The 22,098-nt window shown below is 38.4% G+C and overlaps 1 protein-coding gene across 1 annotated transcript; it reads right to left on the bottom strand.

The window, feature by feature from the left end:
• Positions 1-9,924: 9,924 nt before the first annotated feature.
• On the bottom strand, positions 9,925-22,010 carry TMEM5 (transmembrane protein 5; the record flags this gene model as incomplete). The annotated part of the gene is made up of 5 exons (XM_010290275.1): positions 9,925-11,141; positions 12,230-12,400; positions 14,493-14,807; positions 20,690-20,792; positions 21,816-22,010. Coding segments are annotated over 5 exons (1,202 nt in total), but the record flags the coding sequence as incomplete, so codon positions are not given.
• Positions 22,011-22,098: the final 88 nt, after the last annotated feature.

Genomic DNA, 22,098 nt, shown 5'->3' with positions numbered 1-22,098 from the left:
ACCCTGCACTTGGCCTTATTAATCCTCATACGGTTGACCTTTGCCCATTGATCCAGCCTGTCCAGATCCCTCTGCAGAGCCCTCCTACCCTCCAGCAGATCAACACTCCCACCCAACTTGGTGTCATCTGCAAACTTACTGAGGGAGCACTCGATCCCCTCATCCAGATCATCGATAAAGATATTGAACAAGACTGGCCCCAGAACCGAGCCCTGGGGAACATCACTTGTGACCGGCCGCCAACCGGATTTAACACCATTCACCACAACTCTCTGGGCTCGGCCATCCAGCCAGTTCCTCACCCAGTGAAGAGTAAACCTGTCTAAGCCACGAGCCGCCAGTTTCTCCAGGAGAAGGCTGTGGGAGGTGCTGTCAAAGGCTTTACTAAAGTCCAGGTAGACAACGTCCACAGTCTTTCCCTCATCCACCAGGCGGGTCACCTGGTCATAGAAGGAGATCAAGTTGGTCAAGCAGGACCTGCCTTTCATGAACCCATGCTGGCTGGGCTTGATCCCTTGGTTGTCCTGCACATGCCCTGTGAGCACTCTCAAGACGAACCGCTCCATGATTTTCCCTGGTATGGAGGTCAGGCTGACAGGCCTGTAGTTCCCAGGATCCTCCTTCCAGCCTTTCTTGTAGATGGGGTGCAGTTGTATTTGTTTCTTAGCAATGTGAGTATTTCTTTGTAAGTGTTGCTGCAAGTTCATAAAATATACAGTGAGTGTATTTGTTTCTTTCTCTTTTCTGCCTACTGAACTGTTGCAAGTCAGCCGTTTGCATTTTGCCATATAACATACCCTTGGCATGAACATTGTTATGCTTGGTACATTAAGCAGATGAGAAATGGTTAGCAAAGTTTTTGAAAGATTTATACTTCTTATACTGAGATTAGGTATATGAAAGTGATGTATAATCATTCCAAGTCATGTACAGTCATTCCAAGACTCTAGATCAGAACAAAATAGTGGCTTCCTTCAGTATCATCTGTTACCTCATTTGTAGCAGAAGATAGCAGAAGGATAGCTGTGATCATGAGGCCATGATCATGAGTAGTCTTTAGAGGGGTGACTACGCTGTATGACTTTGCAGTCTGAGGAACCAAAATTAACCAAAGCCCTGAAGGAGAAGAGCCGTCTCTAATGAAAGATCAGAGCAATCAAGACACTGAAGAATGGGGTGTTACTGGTAGGTTGTGAATTCAGCAGGGAAAAGCTATGATCCTTTGACAAAACAATTTACCGTTGCACGAAGGAGTTTCAATCAATAACTGAAACACTCTAATTAAAGTCAACAGAGAAAAAGGAGGAGATTGATAGTTGCTATATGCAGCAGAAATGTCTTGTTGATTATAGGCCCAGAAGCAAATTACGTCATTGATTGAAGTGTTAAACGGAAAAGCACTATGTCCAGTTGTCAGCTCTGTTTAAGAAAAATTATTCTTAGTGCATTTGTAAACCATATGTAAAATCACAACCAGAAAAGCTGCTGGAATACAGATAGCAAGGCACACTCAAATTCCCAAAGTTTAAAAATGCATAGTTGTCCAACACAAGGTTTGTGTATACAGATTTGTACAACAATCTGAATCATCAGCCTACTGAGCAAACACTAGCGGATCAGTACAGCTTCGCAACAACTGCATCCATGGGAAGTGGGAGAGAAGTCGCTATTGTGTGAAGAGGGAAACTGTCAGAGATAAACCAGTTCCTAAGTTGCTATTTAGGTGCAGTACTCCCGCTGCTCTGTGTCTTTCTAAAATATTTATAATCAATTTTTTTATCAACATTGTTTAAGTGGATTCCACATTTACATTGCCATTGGAGTCATGTAGCAAGAAGAGGAGCCAGTGGCAACCATACTAGCCAGGGGACTGTCTGATGGACATAAGCCTCTACATATGTCCACAATGTAGGGGCTTGTGGACATACCACTACATTTGGGTGTGTGAGGGATGTAGTATTACAGCTTTCAGATCTAAGCTTATAGCCCTGCACTGGTTTATGTTATCCAGGTGTGGCATCTCTCATTCATACTGGACCAGAGGCACAGAGGGGTGCCCGGCTGGGTTTGGCCAGGACACGGAAGCGGTGTTATGCTCAGTGCTGCAGTGTTCAGCTTAGGTGTGTTATCTCTGCAGTGGAGCCTCTTGTATGGAGTTATGCATCTGAGTCCCTAAAAAGTGAGTTGCCTTACAAGGAAGGGGAGTTGCAACAAGTGATGGGAAACTGGTGTTTATCTGATGATTATCCTATGTGTGACACAGGAACATCTGGGACAGAGACAGGAACTCAGGATGCCTGTCTTCTAGGTGGATGCCATAACCAATATGTGCATATTTGCTATCCCAGTGAATATTGGAAGGTTTTGTGAAGTGGGATGACTTTAAATGGAGAAATGCCAACTCCAGTCTATGCTGATACTTAGTGCATTTTTCATTGTGGGAGCTGGAACATGTGGGTTCAAGTTTTCACAGGTGGAGAAGAGAAGAGAGACCAATTCTCACATGTCTTGGGGAAGTGCTCTCACGCCTAAACGGTGACATGAAAGAACAGGCATAACCCCCTCCTTCTGAGCTGCTGCTTTCTGAACAAAACCATTTGCCTTTCCTTTTTGAAGAATTCAACCCAAGAGGTGTGCATGTGTAATGGACCCCAAGGGAAACGAACATGAGAATACGTAGTCTGAGGAGTGACATTTGGCTGGAGGTAAGTATGGAGTCGTTCAGCCCTGACCAGATGGAGAACTCAGGGTCATGTGGAGGCGCAGAAGTAGAGGGCTTTCCACTGGTGAGAGTGTGGGAGCTCTGGAGTAACCGGTGGGTTTTAAACCAGGGGGCACACAACACCCAGGGGGGTGGGGGGAGAGCCTAACTTCCCACCTTACATCACACTGCTCTTTGATGATGGAGGTAATAATAGTAGAATACTTACCACATAATTTAACAAAGTTGTATTTCACGTTCGTAAATGCTTTCCTGAAAATCACTAGCAAATGAAGTGATCTTGTTTCACCACAAACACTGGCAGCAGGGGAAACTATTTATCTGCATGTGGGGAATGTGCATTTGCAATTGAAAAACTAAAAAAGCAACAGTTTTAAGGATCACTTTGTGGTGTTTCACAGCTCACCAGCAGGCCAAGCACCGCAGGCTGTCTAGCAGTAGTTCGAAGGATTGGTCCTTTGGACAGTTAATCTAAGCAGAACTGACCTGCCCTAGGTTTTACACTGGATGTGAGTATCCCCTGGTGGGTTTGGCCTTTGGTAACTTATGTTGTGGGGAACTGAATTCAGATCTCAAAAGTCATGAGTCAATGTCCAACACTTCGGTGTCAAGCACCATAAGCTGTGTTCTGGTATCTATAGTTGCATATGAAGTTTAATTCAGGGAACGAAAAGCATTCCTTGCTGTAAAATGGAAAGCAGAGATGTTTGAAGTTAGTCCTTTTTTCTGCTCCTACAAGCATAATCCTTTTTAATACAGACAAAAACCTTAAACAACAGACTAAAAATGTTTAAGAAACAAGAACTCAGATGACGTAATGCCCTACGGAGAGATACTTTGGCAGCATGCTGTGTAACAGTTAGAGCTTTGCCAAGGCAGAAATTCAGCAAAAGCCTAATTGAGATTAGGTACCAGGTAGAAATTCTCCATGGGGACAAGGAAATTATATCCCTACCAGACAGAAAGCAATTTGCTATAATCTGAAAATAACAACGTGAAAAGAAGGTCAGCTAGGTAAAATCAGTTCACAGGGAGAAAAACGCAAAGAAGAGAGACATACAAGAAGAAATAATCAGAGTCTGATCAGAGAGGGGAACGACGGAGAACCGGTACAACATGGCATAATTTGCAGATTCCTGCTTGTATACTCATCAGATGGTACACTGTCTTCAGTTTTAGCATTATTAAGGCTACTTCATTTTCACTGTAAAACAATCATGATACTCTACAATCATCAGTAAAGGGCTGCATTGACAGAGATTGATAAATCACTATTAAATGAATAAATAACGAACCCTCCAGCAATAAGGAATATGCAATTAAAGACTGCATACCAGGAAGCACACATCACTGGCTGTCTTAAATCTATGCTAGCACTTGAAGGAAGTGTGAAGCACTGTTTAAATTCCTACAGCAACTAATCAGTACATTCCATTTCCCCTTAGGGGAAACAGAGCTGTCCTTAATTCTCCATTTCCATATTCAGAGAGAATGGAGATCCATATTCAAAAAGAGAATCCATGAGCTGAAGTCCACTGGGCTGTTTGTGGAAATTAAGAGTAACCCTCTTGAAATCAAACTACCTACCTTCCACATACCCAATGGTAGGAGACAACAGAATATTGTTTAAAAAAATCATACAGTTTCTGATACAATTCTTTTTGTCTAGGGATATAAGGAAATCTTTGTGCTACACCTGAAGTAGCAATTGCTTAATTCATGTTACTATCAAAGTAATAAGGCTATAAAAATCTACTGTTTTATCTTGAAGTTTAGTTCAGTTACTAAATTTGCTCAGGACTATTATAACAGCCAAAAATTCAGTGAAATTGCACCTTTCCTAATATATGCATGGTTTTGCACATTTTGAAGAATAAAAAGTTGTTAAATAGTGATACAGTCCTGTCCTGAATATAGGACATCATCAGACTCGTCTTGGAGTATCATTTCTCCTGTAAAACTCCTTAACGTCAAGGAAGGTCCAAACATTGCTGCTCTGTTCCACCATTACCAGGTAGATGTTACTGATCAAGTAATTAAATTGATTCTCGTATACTGTGATTTTGTTGAAATGCCATTCAACAGAAAACATGATTAGTATGAGAAAGAGAAAACAGAAGTGAAAGAGAAGAGAAAAACCACCAGTTTTTGTGCTAAAGCCCATCAGAGATTATTTCTTTGGGTCTTTAGAGTTTCTTTCAGACAGAGATGGTTTACTTTGTCATCTATAGCATAGGACTGTTTTCATGTTTCATACAAAATTTCAAGATTCGTTTATTATTCCCAGCTTTCCACCATGAAGAAGGAAACCTTTGGGTTCCCCCCTCCCCAGTCAAAAGTAGGTGCAAAGGCATTCAACACAGACCTTCCCTGTGGTTGTGCTTCTGAAATGGCAGCTGGGCAGTGGTGGCAGCAGCATCCCTGCTCTGCCCAAGCTGGACTGAAGGCATGAACCTGGGTATCTCACATCCCAGAGTATTTTGTGCATTAGCACCTAGCACCGTGATAGCCTCATTGCTGACAAGGGTTGTCAGAAATCCTAAAAAGTAGTAAATAAGCAGCCACAGAGGAAGATGATCAGAGAAAAAGCCAGAGAGAAAGAAATCACTTATGTAGAAACCTTGCATTTTGGGCCCTGAACAAAACTCCTTTGATAAAGCAAACTTCAAAATATGACATTTAACAGATTTATGCTGTTTGAATAACTTCATCTGAAAGAATCAGGCTAATTTCAGTCATTTGGCGATGCATTTTTCTTTATTTTTGGCCACCTGCACAACTTGCTGTCTTTCAATATGCTGTGTCTTCATCTGGATCTTAGTGAATGACTCATTTCTGTTTGATGCATTTATTTTACATCTCACATCTTCTGAAAACACACATTTAATGGAAACTGTGTATAATACTTTAGTTCTGTTTTGCTTGTTTTAAAAATGCAGCCCAAGCTACAAATGATGTATTCCTGAAGTTGAAAAAAATGAAGACATAGGAATGGCAAATGCTGTCACCTGAATACCAGAAATTTTGCACTGTCAGATGGGACTGTGCAGAATATCAACTAGGAAGCAATTTGAGGATGCTCACCTAGAACCATCCTTCTATGGTTAAGCTGCTGTAAGACTCGTTGAAAGAATGAGTCATGTTATTTCACAGCACACTTGACAAAACACATCTGTGTTGTGGGACTATGGATCAAAAACATCTTGTATTTGGGTATAGCAGCGTTCACTGAGTTGCACTTGGGTCCTGAGGGTGTTCAGAGAAGAAGATGTAAACAGCAAAGCATGTGCTGCCAGGGCAATCAACACCACCAGGAGGTAAGAGATGTTACTGTACAAATACCTGGCTGTGTGGCCAGTCTCTCAAAACTGGACAGTGGCTTTGGAGAAGTGAACTAGAGAAACCTTAAAAGGTTCTTGATTTTTGAAATGTGTAGAGGTTTTCTCTGAAGACTGAGGCCTCTTGACAGGATCTTGAATCAGAGACACTTAAAACACTAGCCACACTCAAACACCAGACCCTAGGGGATTAACATTACAAAGCCTGTTTTGAAACTCTTTGCTTCACCACTTTACTGCCATGTAGTTCCAGTTCTCAGATGCATTTTCTCTTGAACACTTTGAATTAAATACATCAGAAATGTACATAGGCATTAATCTTTTTCTCATTAGTATTACTCCTGGTCCTTGGATTTCACCTCTAGTGCCTTTTCAGCTTTTCCAGTTGAGTCACATGGAGAGATTTTAACACTCAAAGCAGTCCTCCATGCTCAGATTAGTAGTAAAGATGTGAAAATAATTTATACTTACAAGATAAAAATACATACCTATTTATTGTTTTTTCTTGCTCAGGAGACACTGAAGAAATCCTGAAATTTGACCCACCTAAAGAGTTTAACTATCAATTGGTAACGTGACCTTTTGCAAGCTGTTTCTTTACCAAGAGGATTATCAGTCATGATTTATGGACTGGTGATTAGTAGGAAATCTATGCATTCTTTGTAACTGCCTATCTGCTGGGATAAGAAGAGTTTAGAACCACTGCCACTTCTGCTGCACAGCATGGTTTTTATAGCATCACTTTGAACTGACCGTAGAAGGGCTTATTGTACAAACTATTATTTAACTTATCTTTGTGGACTCAGAAAGCAAAAAAACCCCAACAAAAAGTCCTGGGATCCAATGTAAACTGTACATTATCCTTTCAGGCACATTTTCATGAGGTCAGCTTTTTTTTTCTTGGACAATTCATCAAACTCTCTGTACGATTCACTGCACTACATAAATTCCTCCTTAGCTGCTGGAAAACGGCAGTCCCAACATGCCTTATGGTAGCAATTTTCTTGGAAGCAGCCGTGTCTTAGGGCATGGTTGGAATTGCATTTGAAATACTTCTGTCTCTCCCAACATCAGTCTCTATAAACATGCCAAAATAAGCATAATCTTCTTCAACCGTCATTGGTTTCTCCCATCCCAGTAGGAAGAATTTCTGGAAATATTTTAGGACTCTATAGCATGGAAGCTGCTCCTGAGTTTGCGTAGCTCTTAGAGGTTATTACTAACATGCAAAGTTGCCAGGAATTAACAGGATTTTACTTCTGTGGTTTTGCAAGTGTTTTGGTGAGGGCAATAAGCCAAGACAGAAACTGGCAATTCCAGCACACAGCAATCCTAATTCATACTCAGTAACTGCTGTGACAGAAGCTTCTACAAAACTCTTAGTTGTATCACTCCTTTTATAAGTTTCAGTCATTGAAAGACAGTATCTAAAAATACCAGAAAACTGAACTATTGAAATACACTATCACAACTTCAATGTCCAAGAATGATGAGCAATCGGCAGCCAGCTCCTTTGCAAGCCACTTCCTTATCTACAGGATTACCAACAGTTATAAAGACTGGTTACATTCTTTGGAAGCATACTGCTCTCTAGAAGCCGATCGTTTAAACAGCTTACACCATGTGTTCACAGCCACTCTTAATGGCTTCGGAATTATGTAGGAGAGATGGAGTTACACTCAGCTGTGAGAAGCTACATGTTTCTTCTTATAGCAAGGCAATCCATCTTAATTGTATAGTCTTCATCATCCGGAAATACCTCTGATAATGAAATTGGTAGAGTTATATATTCTGCGTACAAATCTAGATATGATGCAAAATACTGCACAATTAGCAATCTGTGTAACATTTGATGTTACAATTGGCATTCTTGAGTCAAGACAGCCTCGGTTCTTTGCAGAACTCCCTCTCTGATGGAGACAAGCATGTGTGGTTGTAAGAGATCTCAAGTCCTTGTTTTGTGCTCCTAAAGGCATACTTCACCATCCCAGTTCTCGAATCAGAGTGCTAACTACAAAAGCACAGCATGCATTCTCCTCTCAGTATTGAACAATTGATTCTTCATCTTCTCCCTGACAGTAGATACCATCTACTCCCATCTGGACATGTCATGCAGGGGCTCAACAGCTTTCCTCCTTTTAGACCAGTTTCCTCTACCACTGGCAAGACCTCCCAATTCCTTGCACCCCTCACTGTCTGTCTTCCTTCAGTCTCATCTTTTTTTTTGCCAAGGTCCCTTTTGTTGTCTTGCTCATCTCTGGATCCAAATAGGGCGCGGAGTTGACAATTTTTCCCAAAGAGAAAAGATTAGGAAGTAAAAACAGGAGAACTACAATCTCTCCCACAAGCTGGACAGTGGAATAAGGAAATAATTAAAATACTGCCAACTTGCCTAATGTGTTAGGAACCCTCCTTTGGCTTCAGGATGTTTTGCTCTTTGTTCCATTAGCACTGAAAATATAACACAAGAAAAAACTTCTAGCATCAATTCCTGTTGTACTGAAGCAGCTGAATTTGAAGTGTCAAGAATTGGCTAAATGCAGCTAAAATTCGAATTACTTCCCCTTGAACTCCATGGGCAGGCAAGCAGCTGCAATGTGAAATTCTGATAAAACTTTGGTGCATGTCTTGGCCTCCCTTAAGATGTAATTTCCAGATGAGTTTGGAAATAAACTCACACGTTTACTTAGAAATGAACACATGAATAGCAGCCTGTTTCTTCTTACTGATGACCAACACACTGAACTGTTTTTCAGCGTTTGCCTTGCACACAATTAAAATTTTTTAGGAGCTGCAGCTTCTTTTATAAGAATCTAGACAGACTGGCAAAGACTTCTCTGTCTTAGGTGTTTTTTGCAGTTCCATGAAATCCTGCAGGAGTGCTGAGGGATCTACTGACGACAGGTTGAAAAACACTGCTCTAGATTATTACTCTGCAATTTTGTAGCTTGTGCAGATATTCTACTAGAGGGAAACTGAAGCAATGACACGACACTACTGCAGATACTCAAGCTTCCTCTAACCCTGCAAGGGCTGTGTACTACTGTGCAGATGGCTACCTCAGATCCTAATTTATTGTAAATTTGGTCTAATAAGGTCCACCTCTAAGCAGGGGTCATCAACACAATGCTGAGTGGTGACAGCTGCACTCCCAGTCTCAGCTGAACAGAGTACATTTGCATTGTATTGAAACTGCATGATGCTTCAGACAAAAAGGGTGGATGACAATCACAGGAAATTCATGTTAGACATACAATTCAGATTATTTGGATTTAGATTATTTGTCTTCTGCGAGCATCTACTAAGCATATGGAATGCAAGCTCCTAAAAATCTAGGTGTTCTGAAACATGCCTTATCCGAGATCTAGAGCAGCCACGGTGAGTATCACCCACTGTTAGCAAACTAAAACCCCGTGTTTTTACATGGTTTGGGGTCGTTTCGGTTTTCTGTTGAGGTTTTTGTTTGGTTGTTTTTTTTTACACAGAAGGGATGCAAGAAAACTGAAAAAAACCACAGAAGTGCTCCTGTATGATACATATTCCAGAACTAGATAGTATCATTACACAAATGAGTATTACTTAGCAGTATAGTTGCACTGGCTTTTGAATTCCTACATGAGAATGAACCCACATGGCACGCTGATATTCAAAGACAGAAAACTGGCTATTACACCACCTTCGGTATGCCCATGTCGTGCATGCAGTAACACAGCTCAGTTGAACACAGTGAAGATAACAGCGCACACTCATTCCTGGTGTACAGGAACAGTACCACATCCCTTTGGCTACATTTAATGAAAACTGTTGAAACTTTGTGGTACATGTAGTATCATAAACATGCAATATTATATTTCTGCCATCTTTTGGAGCTGACAAGTTTCAGCAGATTTCTCAAAATCAGAAAACTAGAAGCAGATTCACATTTGAGGCCCGGTGTTCAGAATGTGCAGCTGTAACTGCAGCTAATGAATGCTCCTGCAGCAGAACTTCAGAAAGTTCTGTCCCAAGACTAAATGGACGTGGAAGAAAGAAATTTTGATATCTGACACTAAAGAGGAAATACACTGCTATAAAATATTTCTAACACAGAGTTCTCTGTTTTTACCTTGAAATACATATTTTTATTCCACAGTGTTTAATTAGCTTCATCGCCACTTCCTTGGAAATGAAATGTCAATCAAGTAAACAGTTCACATTTTCAAAATAAGCACTTACCAGGATAGACCTTAGTGATTGTGCTAAACCTGGTAATCTTGCTGTAACCATACTTTTCTTCTTTAGTCTACATAATACATTAGTCTGTACCATCCAGCTTTCGTTCTCTTTTCTTCAAACACAACTGTTGTTACCATGTTGGATTTTAACATGTGCACATGCTCAAAGATATTCTCCTAAAAATAACTTACCAAGTCACACACCAACATGGAAATTGTAAAAATAGTAATAAAGTTGTCATCCTTACAGACTACCATCCTGCTAAGTCAACATCCTCTCTGAAAATTGCTAAGGATGGAGGGCCAAATGTAGCTCTTGCCTAAGCTACTGCAATTCTGTTGACTTCAAAAGGAATGCATCCGCCCTGTGAGATTTCTTTTGTATAAAAGCTCAGAATGTCAATGGAAATTAAGCTTTCAATCTATTCTAGATTTTCAAAAGGGACAATTTATCCTTTATCACTGGGCAAAAATGAATTTTCCAACGTATTAATGAATTTCTGTCTCATCCATGCTTTGAAGTTTCGATACCATTCTATAAGCTTTTTTCTCCTTTGAATCTTTTCTTGTAAGCTCATTTTTTTTTCTTTCTCTAGAACAGCAGGAAGCTCTTTCCAGTTTTTAATAAAGATAAATGGAGCCCCCATGGTTTTTAATAATTGTAATGGAGCACTGTGGTACACTGATGAATTTCCGCAATCACCCGGTGTCATTACATCTTCTATAACAGGCAGAGAACCATATGAACAAGCTTCATAAATTCTATAGCATTCTGTATTTATTCCCACTGGGCACAATGTCAAATCACTCTGCAGCAAGGCATCTTGATAATTCTTGAAACTTTCATTTGTTTCTTGAGGTTGCCACCTAGGAAAGTAAAGGGGTTGAAAATTAATATTTTTCCCACAGGCACTGCAATGAAAAAGTAGAGATACACTTTAATTTAAATTATTTATAAAACTAAAAATGCTGTGAGTGTAAAAATTTTATATTACACACACAATCAATAAGCTTTTACTTTTAGTCTTGACTATTCTCTAAATAGTCTTCTGAAAATGTATTGAAAATGTCACTGTTGAAAATAGATTGTAACACTTTTTAGATACGGTCCTTTAGGAAATTATTAATACTTAGAAGTGTAAAAGGCAAACTGAAACTCCATTTTAAATCTTGTGCATGACTTGGATGATGCATATGTCAATTTACTTCACAGGAGAGTTCAGAAATAGACATACAGGGAGACACTCAATGGACTCAATGAATTTTTTTGGCCTCTAATACTTCAAATTAGTAGAGGTTTTCTCGTCAAAAGTTAGAATGTAAAGCAATCCGTTAACCTGAATCTGTCTGTCTGAAGTGCCTCAGAACGACTGTGAAGCAAGAGCGTATGCCACAGAAACAATCCATGTCCTGATATTCTTCATCAGGGTAGCTGAGGTCTTCCTAAAGCACTGCTATGCCTGCTATCAAACACTGTTGCTTAGCAAAATTAAGAAACACAATCAGAACCCTATTCCTGTTAGTCAAAACATCTGTTCTACCTACTAGAAAGAAAAAAAGACCTGTGTCATAAAGACTAAATCCACTCTCTTATATGGAGCACAACAAAATACAGCTGTCTTTTTCTTCTACTCAGACATTAATACATACAAGGTGCGAGGCAATTATTTTTTCTCCCACCATAATCAAACGTATATAAGAAAAAAAAATATCTTTATATGTAGTGTACATAGGAGATTTTTCTGTGTATTTAAAAATATGCTTGATGTAAAATACAGCACCAGAAAGGCTGTTACATTATGAAGACCTATACAAAGAGTCTTGACAATGTTCTCTGTTTTAATTATGACCAGTTACCTTTATTTGTACTATTTTTTAACACTCAAGAAAGGATTCGTAATAATGAACCAGGCAAAAAAGTCTGAATATTTTCACAAAGTAAATCAAAGTCTTACTGTTCTCTGGCTGCAATCCAGCAAAGTTTGTCAAGCCCATCCTGCTTCAAAATTTCCATTAGCGTTTCCCTAGAAGAGTTCTTATAAACTGTTCCTAAGAAATTACATAGATATGATCTTGAATCACGTAGCATTGACCAGCTGGGTTCTACAGCTGGAAAATTTCTGTAGCTGTAAAAACAATGTATATATTAGACAACTGTATGTTTTACGTCACAGAAAAAACATTTTGCACCATTTCAGCTTTACTGCAGCAGATTCTAAGACTAACCCATGTATTTGTTGCCAATTCACATCTATAAACACAGACAGACCCACAAACTAGTGCAAATCCTGTCCTAAAAGTTGGTCTTTATTCCCTTTGCCCCGACCACTCTCTTCAGAGACTTTCCAGATTACTTATGTCTTCTTTCAACATCAGAGATATTTATGTGTGTATGTTACAAAATGCCCTTGAGAAACACACTTTTCCAATGGCATCTGTTCTGGACACAACCACTAGTTTTGACTGAAATAGTCAGGTTAACGTTAACTATGGAGTTTAAGTCTCAGATACCTTAATCTCTGGGCATGCTTACCAACTGAAAATACCACTGGTAATCTCCCAAAGGAAAATCTCACTTCAATGTGAGTGGACTTCATTAATCTAATCTTTTGGCTACTAAATAGCTTGTCATACAAGCTATTTAATTTGTCTTTTTGGACTCAAAACGAATGCAAAGTCCTGGGATCCAATGTAAACTGTATGCTATTCTTTTAGGTATGATTTCACCACATCAGATATTTTTCTTTTTTTGACTGATTCTTCAAATCTTACATCATGACAGCCAGTGAAACCCTGCTTCATCTGAAGGGCTGGCACTAACTGTTTCATTACATAAAATTAGTATTTTTTTCTGGAACAGATGAGTATTAAAAAATTTTCTGCTCCTTTGCATTCTCAAATTAAGACAGATATTCCTTCTAATGTTATTATTTTTGATGGATCACTGGTCTTCTACTTCCCAGTTGTTTCTTTTTCTAGAAGAAAAGTTATACCCTGATCCCAGTTATTTACTGGTTTCAAAGGTAGGCTCTACCTTATTTCACAGCCATTTCTTCATTGCCATTAATGGTTCTGAAGACCTATTAAATTTCTTCACCTTCCCAAATTTTGATGGAACAGTCCTTCCCTTGTTCTTCTCCTGTGTGACCAATGTTAATTCACTTACTTTCAGAAAACCACTTTTAACTCATGCCATTTTTGAATGATTCTACATCTTTTATTTTCCCTCTTCACTTGGAAAATCTGGCACATTTGTATACCTTTAACCACAATTTTTACAACCACTGGTGTGCAAGGGCTGCAATGTCCCATTCTGATACCTGAGCTATCCTTCTGCCCCCAGCTTTGCACCCCAGTTTACTGTTGTAACTGTTGCTGCCTTCTGTTATCTGCTTCCTTAATCTTTGCATCTCAAAACTCAGTTTCTTTTTGCTTGGGAACTTGCAATGCCGTCAATTCTATGACACAATTAAGAATCCATATTTAGTGTATTTCAATGACACTGTGAGCAACTTCAAGCTATGTATAAAAACTCCATACAGTTTGCCAACTAGCTCAATACAGGCTATTGAATTCAAATTCAACACAAGACACGAAAATAATGCTGTACTCTTTTAGCCTTATATTACTATGATAAGTAGCTAAACCACTATTAACTCTGTTAATAGGGAGTAAAATTGCATCAAACTGAACCAAACCTTTATCTACTCCACACAAATAGTTTGAGCAGTTTACGTCTCTGTAGTACTGGAGTATACTAATTCCAAATGGAAGGCCTACAGTTTCCTTTTGAGAGTCGTAACAGAGGTTAAAAAAAGTACTACCAGTACCATCCCTTTCCTTTCCTAAACAAGCAGTAGTTGGAATTACATAAATACCTTTAAAATCCCCATGTTACTGGTACATATTACATCACCAGTTACGATAAATCTCAAGAGCAAATCTACTGAAGATAAAAAAACCCAGAAAACCACACCAGACAGGCTAATTTTTTTAAAGCTCTCTAAGTCCTAGCATTCTTTTCCTGTTACCATTTTTATTGCTAAATGCAATTTCCAAAGATTCCAACACTTCATTTAGATCATCATTAATAGGATCATGTTCTACAATTTACTTTCTATAATTTTTGGGGATTTCAGGAGTAACATTCAGGTGTATTTTCCATACCTCATGCACAACAATTACATTTCAATTGTAATTTCCGCCTACAGCACTTACGTAGCTACTCCTAAAGGCCACTGGAAAATATCTTCTTCATTTACCAACGCATAGTCATATGTAACAAAGAGTAGATTTACAAATCCTCCATTTCTTTTCAGGTATGGTTGAATCCATTCATTGTTGCACTGCTCATTTCCAAGCAGCGCAACTGCTACATGCTGTATTTTGTGAGTCTGAATTAACGTTTGTGCGTAATGCAACCACTGAGTGGCGTAAGTGATCTTTGCTTTTTCTCTTCCATTCAGAACTAGCACAACATTTTCAGCTTCAACTGAGAAGTAGCCAGGAACTACAGATGGACCAGTGATGAAGCTGTGAAAACCAAAATACAAACAGTAAATACCCTTAAGACAAATTATTGACTTTAATCTTCTAAGCATCCTTACTACACAGTCTGTACTCCAGAGATTTTTTTTTTTCCTTCAATAAAGGAAATCCAATATACTGCAAAGTAACTGTGCAACTGTAACCATATCTGTTGTTAGTATTTACAGCTTAACACAGGAATAAAGCTGCCTTCATCTTTATTCAGGAAAAAGGAGATTGAGACTTAAATGCAAATAAGGTATTTTGTCAATGAATCAGAACCACTACCATATTCAAACATCAAAATGTGGGTAAATCAATCAACTTTAAAAAAAGGATGTACTTTGATGTTCACTAAAGGTCAAACTTTTTCTTAATTCCAGTAATAACAAATGAATACTATATTGGAACAAGAGAGAGGCCCTCCCAAAAATCTGTAAGAGTATACTAAAACAGGTATCATTATGAGAGACAGTTAGCTGGTCTGGCATACTGCTTTTCTCTGTCATTTTGGTTAAGTTAGGGATAGACCAAAAAAAGACACTGCATCATCTGATACTGAGTAGAATCTATAACACAAGAGGTACCTATTTAAATGTAAACTTCTGTTACTTGTGTAACCCAGGTCAAACTTGAGGCTCTGATATAAGCTAGTAAGCACAAACATTTTAGGTAGAAAACTGCATTTCTACATCTTGTACAATTTATTTAACAGAGGCATTTCCATCATGTAGCAAAATCATTATATCACTAATCATTTACAAGTATCTGACAACTGCCATTTATGAACTGCAATGAAGCAAACCAGTGTTTGCCAGCTCCTGCTCTTCAGTTAACTGCTGTGTTAACAGACTATTGACGGAACTCAAACGATTAGTGACTACACAGCTTGGGAAAGTGTGGAGGGGAAAAAACCTAGCAATTTTTTTCCCAAGAGTTAATGAAATGTTCATTTTCTAGGTCTGCTGCATTATTACAGTTTTTCAGCTACCAACAAAATGTAATTTAGAATGAGCATGAGTTTTAACTAATTTAGAATGACCATGAATTTTAACTCATGAAGTGCTGAGATTGACAGCTAGTTCCAGTTCAAGTGGGCTTAGTGAAAGAAAATTCATAGCAAAAGCTGTAAAAACTACTTTTTTACAGGTTAGTGAGGTTATCTGAAGCAGACTGACCTTAGGCAAACATATTCTAAACCTGAGTTAAACCAACATGCTGCTGGCTCAGTAGGAGTGGCATATTTTGGAGCCAAGATTCATGAGACTCATGATTTGGAATCAAGACTTCTAGTAAGTTGAATGTGAGTCAGGTCAAGATTTAAATCCAAAGTTTAATAGACAATGAGAAAAGTCTCCACTCAGTTTAACATCAATGAGAAAAGAATCACTGGGATTCATAAGAGAGAACACCTCGAGCATCAGAATGCCTAAAATAGTGAATAGGATACTTAGTCAATCCAGTGATCACCTTGTAAAAGGAGACCTGGGGTAAAAGAGTTTTATCTATGGACACAGTGTTGTGAGGCTATAACAGGAGTAACAGGACATACAGGTGGGGAAGCAATGACCTGTGTGTAGGAAAATACGAAGTTTAACAGCATAAAATTACAGTGGGGAAAAAAGAAACACTATGGAAATCCCATACTTTAATAATAAAAACACAGTGCTAACGTTGTACTACTGACTCCCAGTCAGAACACAATCGGGACTGGGAAACACAAGGGATTACAGAAGCTGCAAAATTAAGGCAGTAGTACTAAGAGATTTTTACTACTTACATGAAGGCTAGATGAAGGATGGTATAAGGAGATAGAGTTTTTTAGACTCAATAAATTACTTGCTTCCTATAAAGTCCCTGGTTTTCCTTACTAGTCTTAGAACCTTGTCTTAGAAAAGATACTCTTCCAGACTGAGTCTTCCAGACCTAATTCCAAAGATGTTAGTCAAACAGCCATTCTGTAACAGCAATATGATTAAGTTTAACACGGCAGCAGGAGAGAACACACCAAATACATGCAGCGTAGAGATACTCCACATGCAATAGAAGAATTACTTAAAAATGAGAAAAATCAAGAAAAGAGCTCTGAAAGGAGTAACCCAAATAGCAAAAAGCTTGCAAGCAGCTTGTAAGGCTGTTCAAAAACACTGTATAACAAGCCCAGGAACACTGCATGCCTCAATCCAAAAAGGAAACAACACAGCCCTCCCACCCCACCCCATATGGCTTAATAGAAAAGTTAGGGAGGCTGTCAAAGGGCAAAGTCAGCATTGAAAGCAATGAAAAGCTTGTCCAAACAAGGAGGACACCAAAGCTCATACAACACTTGCATGAAATGCAAACAGAAAATTAGGGCTAAAAACAATTTGGAAAGCACCTTGTAAAAGGCTGTTCTGGCTGACAGGTAAAGTCTCTTTAAACATATGAAAACCAAACTATATATAAAAAATATACCAAAAAGACAACTACAGAACTGGAGGGACAACAGTTTAAAAAGGGTTTAAAATGGGATGACAAAGCCATAGCAGAAGACATTCCCACACCTAACTCACCCTTTTCAGCAAGAAATATAAGGTAAAACACCGTAAGTATTGTATCTGGACCTGGATGGCATTCACTTGCGAGTTCAGAAGGAACACAAACACAAAAGCGCAGACCTGCTGGCAAAGGTGTGCAGCTGTCATTATGAAGGCTGATGAGAAGGGGTCTGCCAGTGTCACTCCCATCTACAAAATCAACCTGAGAGGACCACTGGAGCAGAGCAGTCAGTTGAGTTCCCTCTCTCAAGAGTCTGTAATAAATAGTAAGATCACTCGATCTTATCAAAAGGTAATATTACTGATCGCATATGTGGATAAATGCTGCTGGAAATGAGTAATCCTGTCTTACTAATCTGATGGAGATCTATCAGTGTGTCAGTAAGAATAAAGACAAAGGAGATCCAGTAGACATAGTGTATTTGGATTTTCAAAAAGTTTCAGCAAGGGCTACTAAGAAAATGAAATTGCTGCAACCTATCCTTAGCAGAATCCTTTGGCAGGTAAATACATCTTTGCTAGTTAACTTTGTTGACCAATATGCTTTCATTCTGGCATGAATAAAGATGGTTGCAATTTGCATAAGGAGGACAGGAGAATGGGACTTAAGAACTGCCGAACAACTGACTTTAACATGGGGGGGGGGCGGGGGGAAAGCAGCACGGAATGTTTATAAAATAGAGAGGGTGTGACTCGCAGTGGAACAGAAAATTTAGGAATGCTCTTACTTAATGGTAAGAGATACGAGGTTCTGCACTCCCTGCTCTACAACATCCTCCCAGGTGACAGGAGAGAAGGATGTGAATTGCTTCGGGCCAAGGAAAGTGCTAAACCCTGCTCTCCTACTTTTTGTATGAATGTGCCAATGTGTCAGTAAAATCCACAGCTATGCAGTTCCTTCTCCACTCGTATTTTTAAATAAATGTCCCTGCATTTCATGCAGAAGCTGATACTTCCAGTATTCTTTAGGCAACTTCTCCGATAAAAACATGAAGCCATCCAAATCTATACTAAGCCTGTTTTCTCCATTATAAATATATGAAATGGGCTTATTCATGCAACTGCGTTCAAGTGATATTTTGGCATTTTTGTGTCTTTAGATTTGATATTCTTTAAAAACATTCATGAGAGCTCTATGTTTTAATAATCATTAGACTTACCACAAAAAACTGCACAGCAGCACATATTCTCCAAATGTGTCACCTCAGCTAGTTCCCTCTAGCCTCATCTAGTAATCAAATGGAGATAATTTACCTCAGCCAGGCAATAAAGAAGTCAACAACTCTAGAAAATCTTATAAGCAGCGTGCAGCCAAAATCATGTACTAATTCTTCCTCACAAAATAATACAAAATAACATTTCTAATCTGAGTAAAAAGTAGAACTTCAGCTATTTCATTTCAGAATCCTAATCATTAAAATAACAGTTATATTTGCATCTATTCTATACTTTGCACAACAAGTTCCTACTAGCCTGTCAAATTTTAACCTCTGTTATACTGGTATCAAACTTAAACTTTGTATTTTTTATTGGATCTAGCATCCAAGTTAAAGTTAAAATAAAGACTCTATTATCCCTGGTTCCTCTAAACATAACAAGATGATGTTTAAATGCTAGTATAGAAGTCTTTCTATGAGAGATGCACACCCTAAGGAACCATGTGAGGTTATTATTCATCTGAAACAGGCACACCAGAGAGAAAATAACCGTAATCAGTCAAGTGACAGACTCATTAAGCACAGCAAATTATTTTTGTATTATAAACACGAAAAGCAAGGGCTTGAAAAAAATTCTCATGTCCATGCCTAGAAGACAATCTATCTGGTACAGTGTCATTGATTTCTACAGCTTCCATGATTTTAATTCTGGAAACAAAGCAGTCTCCTCCCAAGATAACACTACAGGCACTGGTCCCTATTCAAGTAAAGTATTGTATCCTTTCTCCCAATCCGTGAACGGAAAGCTCTATTGCTCTGTCAAGGAGACTACCAAGATACAGTAGCACCGTTCACAGTTGATTCTGTAATCTTGTAGGATCAGGTTATATTTGCAGACAAGGAATAGAGCTATTATTTTTTAAAAGAGTATGTAACTTCATCTATTTCCTTAGATGTACGACAGACTCTTTAATAATTGCTATGTTTAAATCAAGCCTACGTGTCCTTCTAGAAAACATTTTTAATCACTTATGAATATGATGTAGGCATTACTGAAAAGATTCTGTGGCCTGTACCATGTACTCAGTCAGATACATTGATAACTAAAAGTGCCAAAAAAAATTTGTGATCAGTTAAAAAAAACCCTTTCAATTCACAATCACATGGTTACTTCAAACACTGCAAACTTCAAATAGAACCCTGTCTTATTGTGCAAGGAAAAAACACCTTTCTGAAGCAACACATTTTTCAGAAGTTAAATTCACTTAAGTGCGTCATTTATGCTTTAAAAGAAAACATTTTCAACAGATGGGTCCTGGTGCAAGTGACTAAATGTTGTAGGAGAGCTACTACTGCAGACTGGCCAAATAGATGAAAAATCCTTCAGCTTTAACTGTATCTTTACAGAAGGCCTGAAAAATGGTATTAAATAGGACCTTTAGAGAAAAGTTCTGTGTCATTCACTAAATAATATAAAGTGTTTGACAATAGTCTTAAAATGTGCATGATCACAGATCAAAATACATTTTTAAAGGAATCAATGTTTCAAGTGTAATGTTTTGCTTTGCATAGAAACTTTTGCTTTGCAAATCAACTAGTTAACCAGATGCTAGGTCTCACAGATTGTTTTTGTTATAAACAGAAACAAATTGTGGTTTTGATACAATCCTATTTGTGAATGAATGAGTGACATCCCTTTTCCCTGAATACAACAGAAACCAAACAGCAGGAGACACCTTCTTGCCTCACAACTCCACACTTCTTTCAGTCAACTATAAACTCCAAACTCCAGTTCTTAGACTTTTCTCAGGGTTGTATTTCCCCGTCTCCTGAGGACTCTTGGCTGGACTCTCTCAGCACTGGTAAGGCTTTCAACATTTCTTTCAAATACACAAATCTTCATAAAACAGCAGATGAAATTGCTCCAAAGTTTTCTATTTTTTAATAGCGACATGTTTGGGCTAGAACGTGCTGCTTTTATCAAGTATGTGTTTCCATGAATAAATGTAACTGCTTTGTGATAATTTTGAATGAGAATTACCAAAAACATGACAAAATTAAAGTATTTGCAACTGTATTAAGATAACTGCAACTCTCAGACAAAATAACGCACCTGTGCATCTTACAATGTTCTTTAATTTTCCATTGTTTGTTAAAGTTAACACAACTGAAGTCAACATTATGCAGCTAGTACCTGAAATACGTTCCTCCTGCTTTTTGGCTTCCTTCTCTCCACTGTGCAGTCACATCAGCTGGCTCAAGGTGCCCTCCAAAAATATGTTGCCAAAGGTAAAGACCTACATAAATGAAGATATCATGGAGAATTTGAATGCATAGATCTTGCCTACTCTATACTCCTAGAAAATAAAAGTATTTCTGGGAAATGAAAAAGCATAACAACATAAGAACTTGGGAAAGAGATGTCAGAGCTTCTTATATAATGTGGACATTGCTTCCCAAACTCCATGTAACTTCAAATTAGTTAAGGTGAATTTTTCACACGTTGGGGCATTTAAAAAGATTCTTTGGCTGTCAAAATACTGGTAGATGAAGATATACCACACTACCACTTCTGTTACCATCTCCTTCTGGTACAGGTACCACTTGAAAATGAGCAAATATTAATCAGCATTTTAAGAACAAGCATACTTCTTTTAAGCTTTTGTGAAAGACACCCAATTTTTGCGCTGGAATGCACCACCATCTAGTATACCAATGTGTTCTACAATGCTACATGAAAGTTCAACTGAAGCTAGAAAATTTACATTTTCAAAAAAGCTAAAATAAGAACAATGATATGTCTTCAGCAATATTTAAAAAGCTTGGGAGGATCTTGGCCCTCAGTTTATGTAGAGAAGAAACTCAGTGTCTTCTACAACAGAAGAATTTCCAAGTTTACCAGTGGCAGTAGTATGGCAGTGCAGAAAATGCCTTCTTTCTCACTGTGTGATGCCTTATTTCACAAAGTGTAAATGTGACAAAAATATTGTTTTAGCCAAGTAAGAGGTCTGTCCTTGTGTTGTATTGCAAGCTAGACTGGATTCAAAAAGTAACTGGGTTTCTTTGCCATTCGAGCCATTTTCTTTTAAAGATGTGAAAAACAGCCTTGAAAAGAACTGATACAAAGGAACTAGAGTCTAACTACTCATAGATTGCTATTAACATAAATTTGAGTTAACAGCCACCACTTCCTTAACACTCTCGATGTACAGATATCCATGTTATTTAATCATATACAGAAGTTTCAATCATTAAAAGCAAAGGGAACTGCTGTATCAGAAAGGTTAAGAGATTAATAGACATTGATTACATCTGCTTACCAATTGCTGCTTTGCCCCAAATCTGTACTCTAAGACTGGTTTGTTCTAGATGAGATCTTGCATTTTTTATCATCTTAAGATTAGCTTCATATCTCTGCTGAGAAGCAACCAGTTCATTTTTCTCATCCCCTTCCCATGGATTCCACTCTTCATTTCCCAAGGCAACATGATCTAAGAAACCCAAAAGCGTCGTTTACTTAAACAGAACAGATTAACACATTTAGAAAACTGACGAATTTTCTCGAATTCAGAATTTCAAGCAGCACCTGACAACCCTCCCACC

The sequence above is a fragment of the Phaethon lepturus genome, unplaced genomic scaffold, assembly GCF_000687285.1.
Source record: "Phaethon lepturus isolate BGI_N335 unplaced genomic scaffold, ASM68728v1 scaffold58046, whole genome shotgun sequence".
Lineage (NCBI taxonomy): Eukaryota > Metazoa > Chordata > Aves > Phaethontiformes > Phaethontidae > Phaethon > Phaethon lepturus.
The sequence above is the reverse complement of the archived record's forward strand: the minus strand, read 5'-3'. Positions and strand labels throughout refer to the sequence as shown.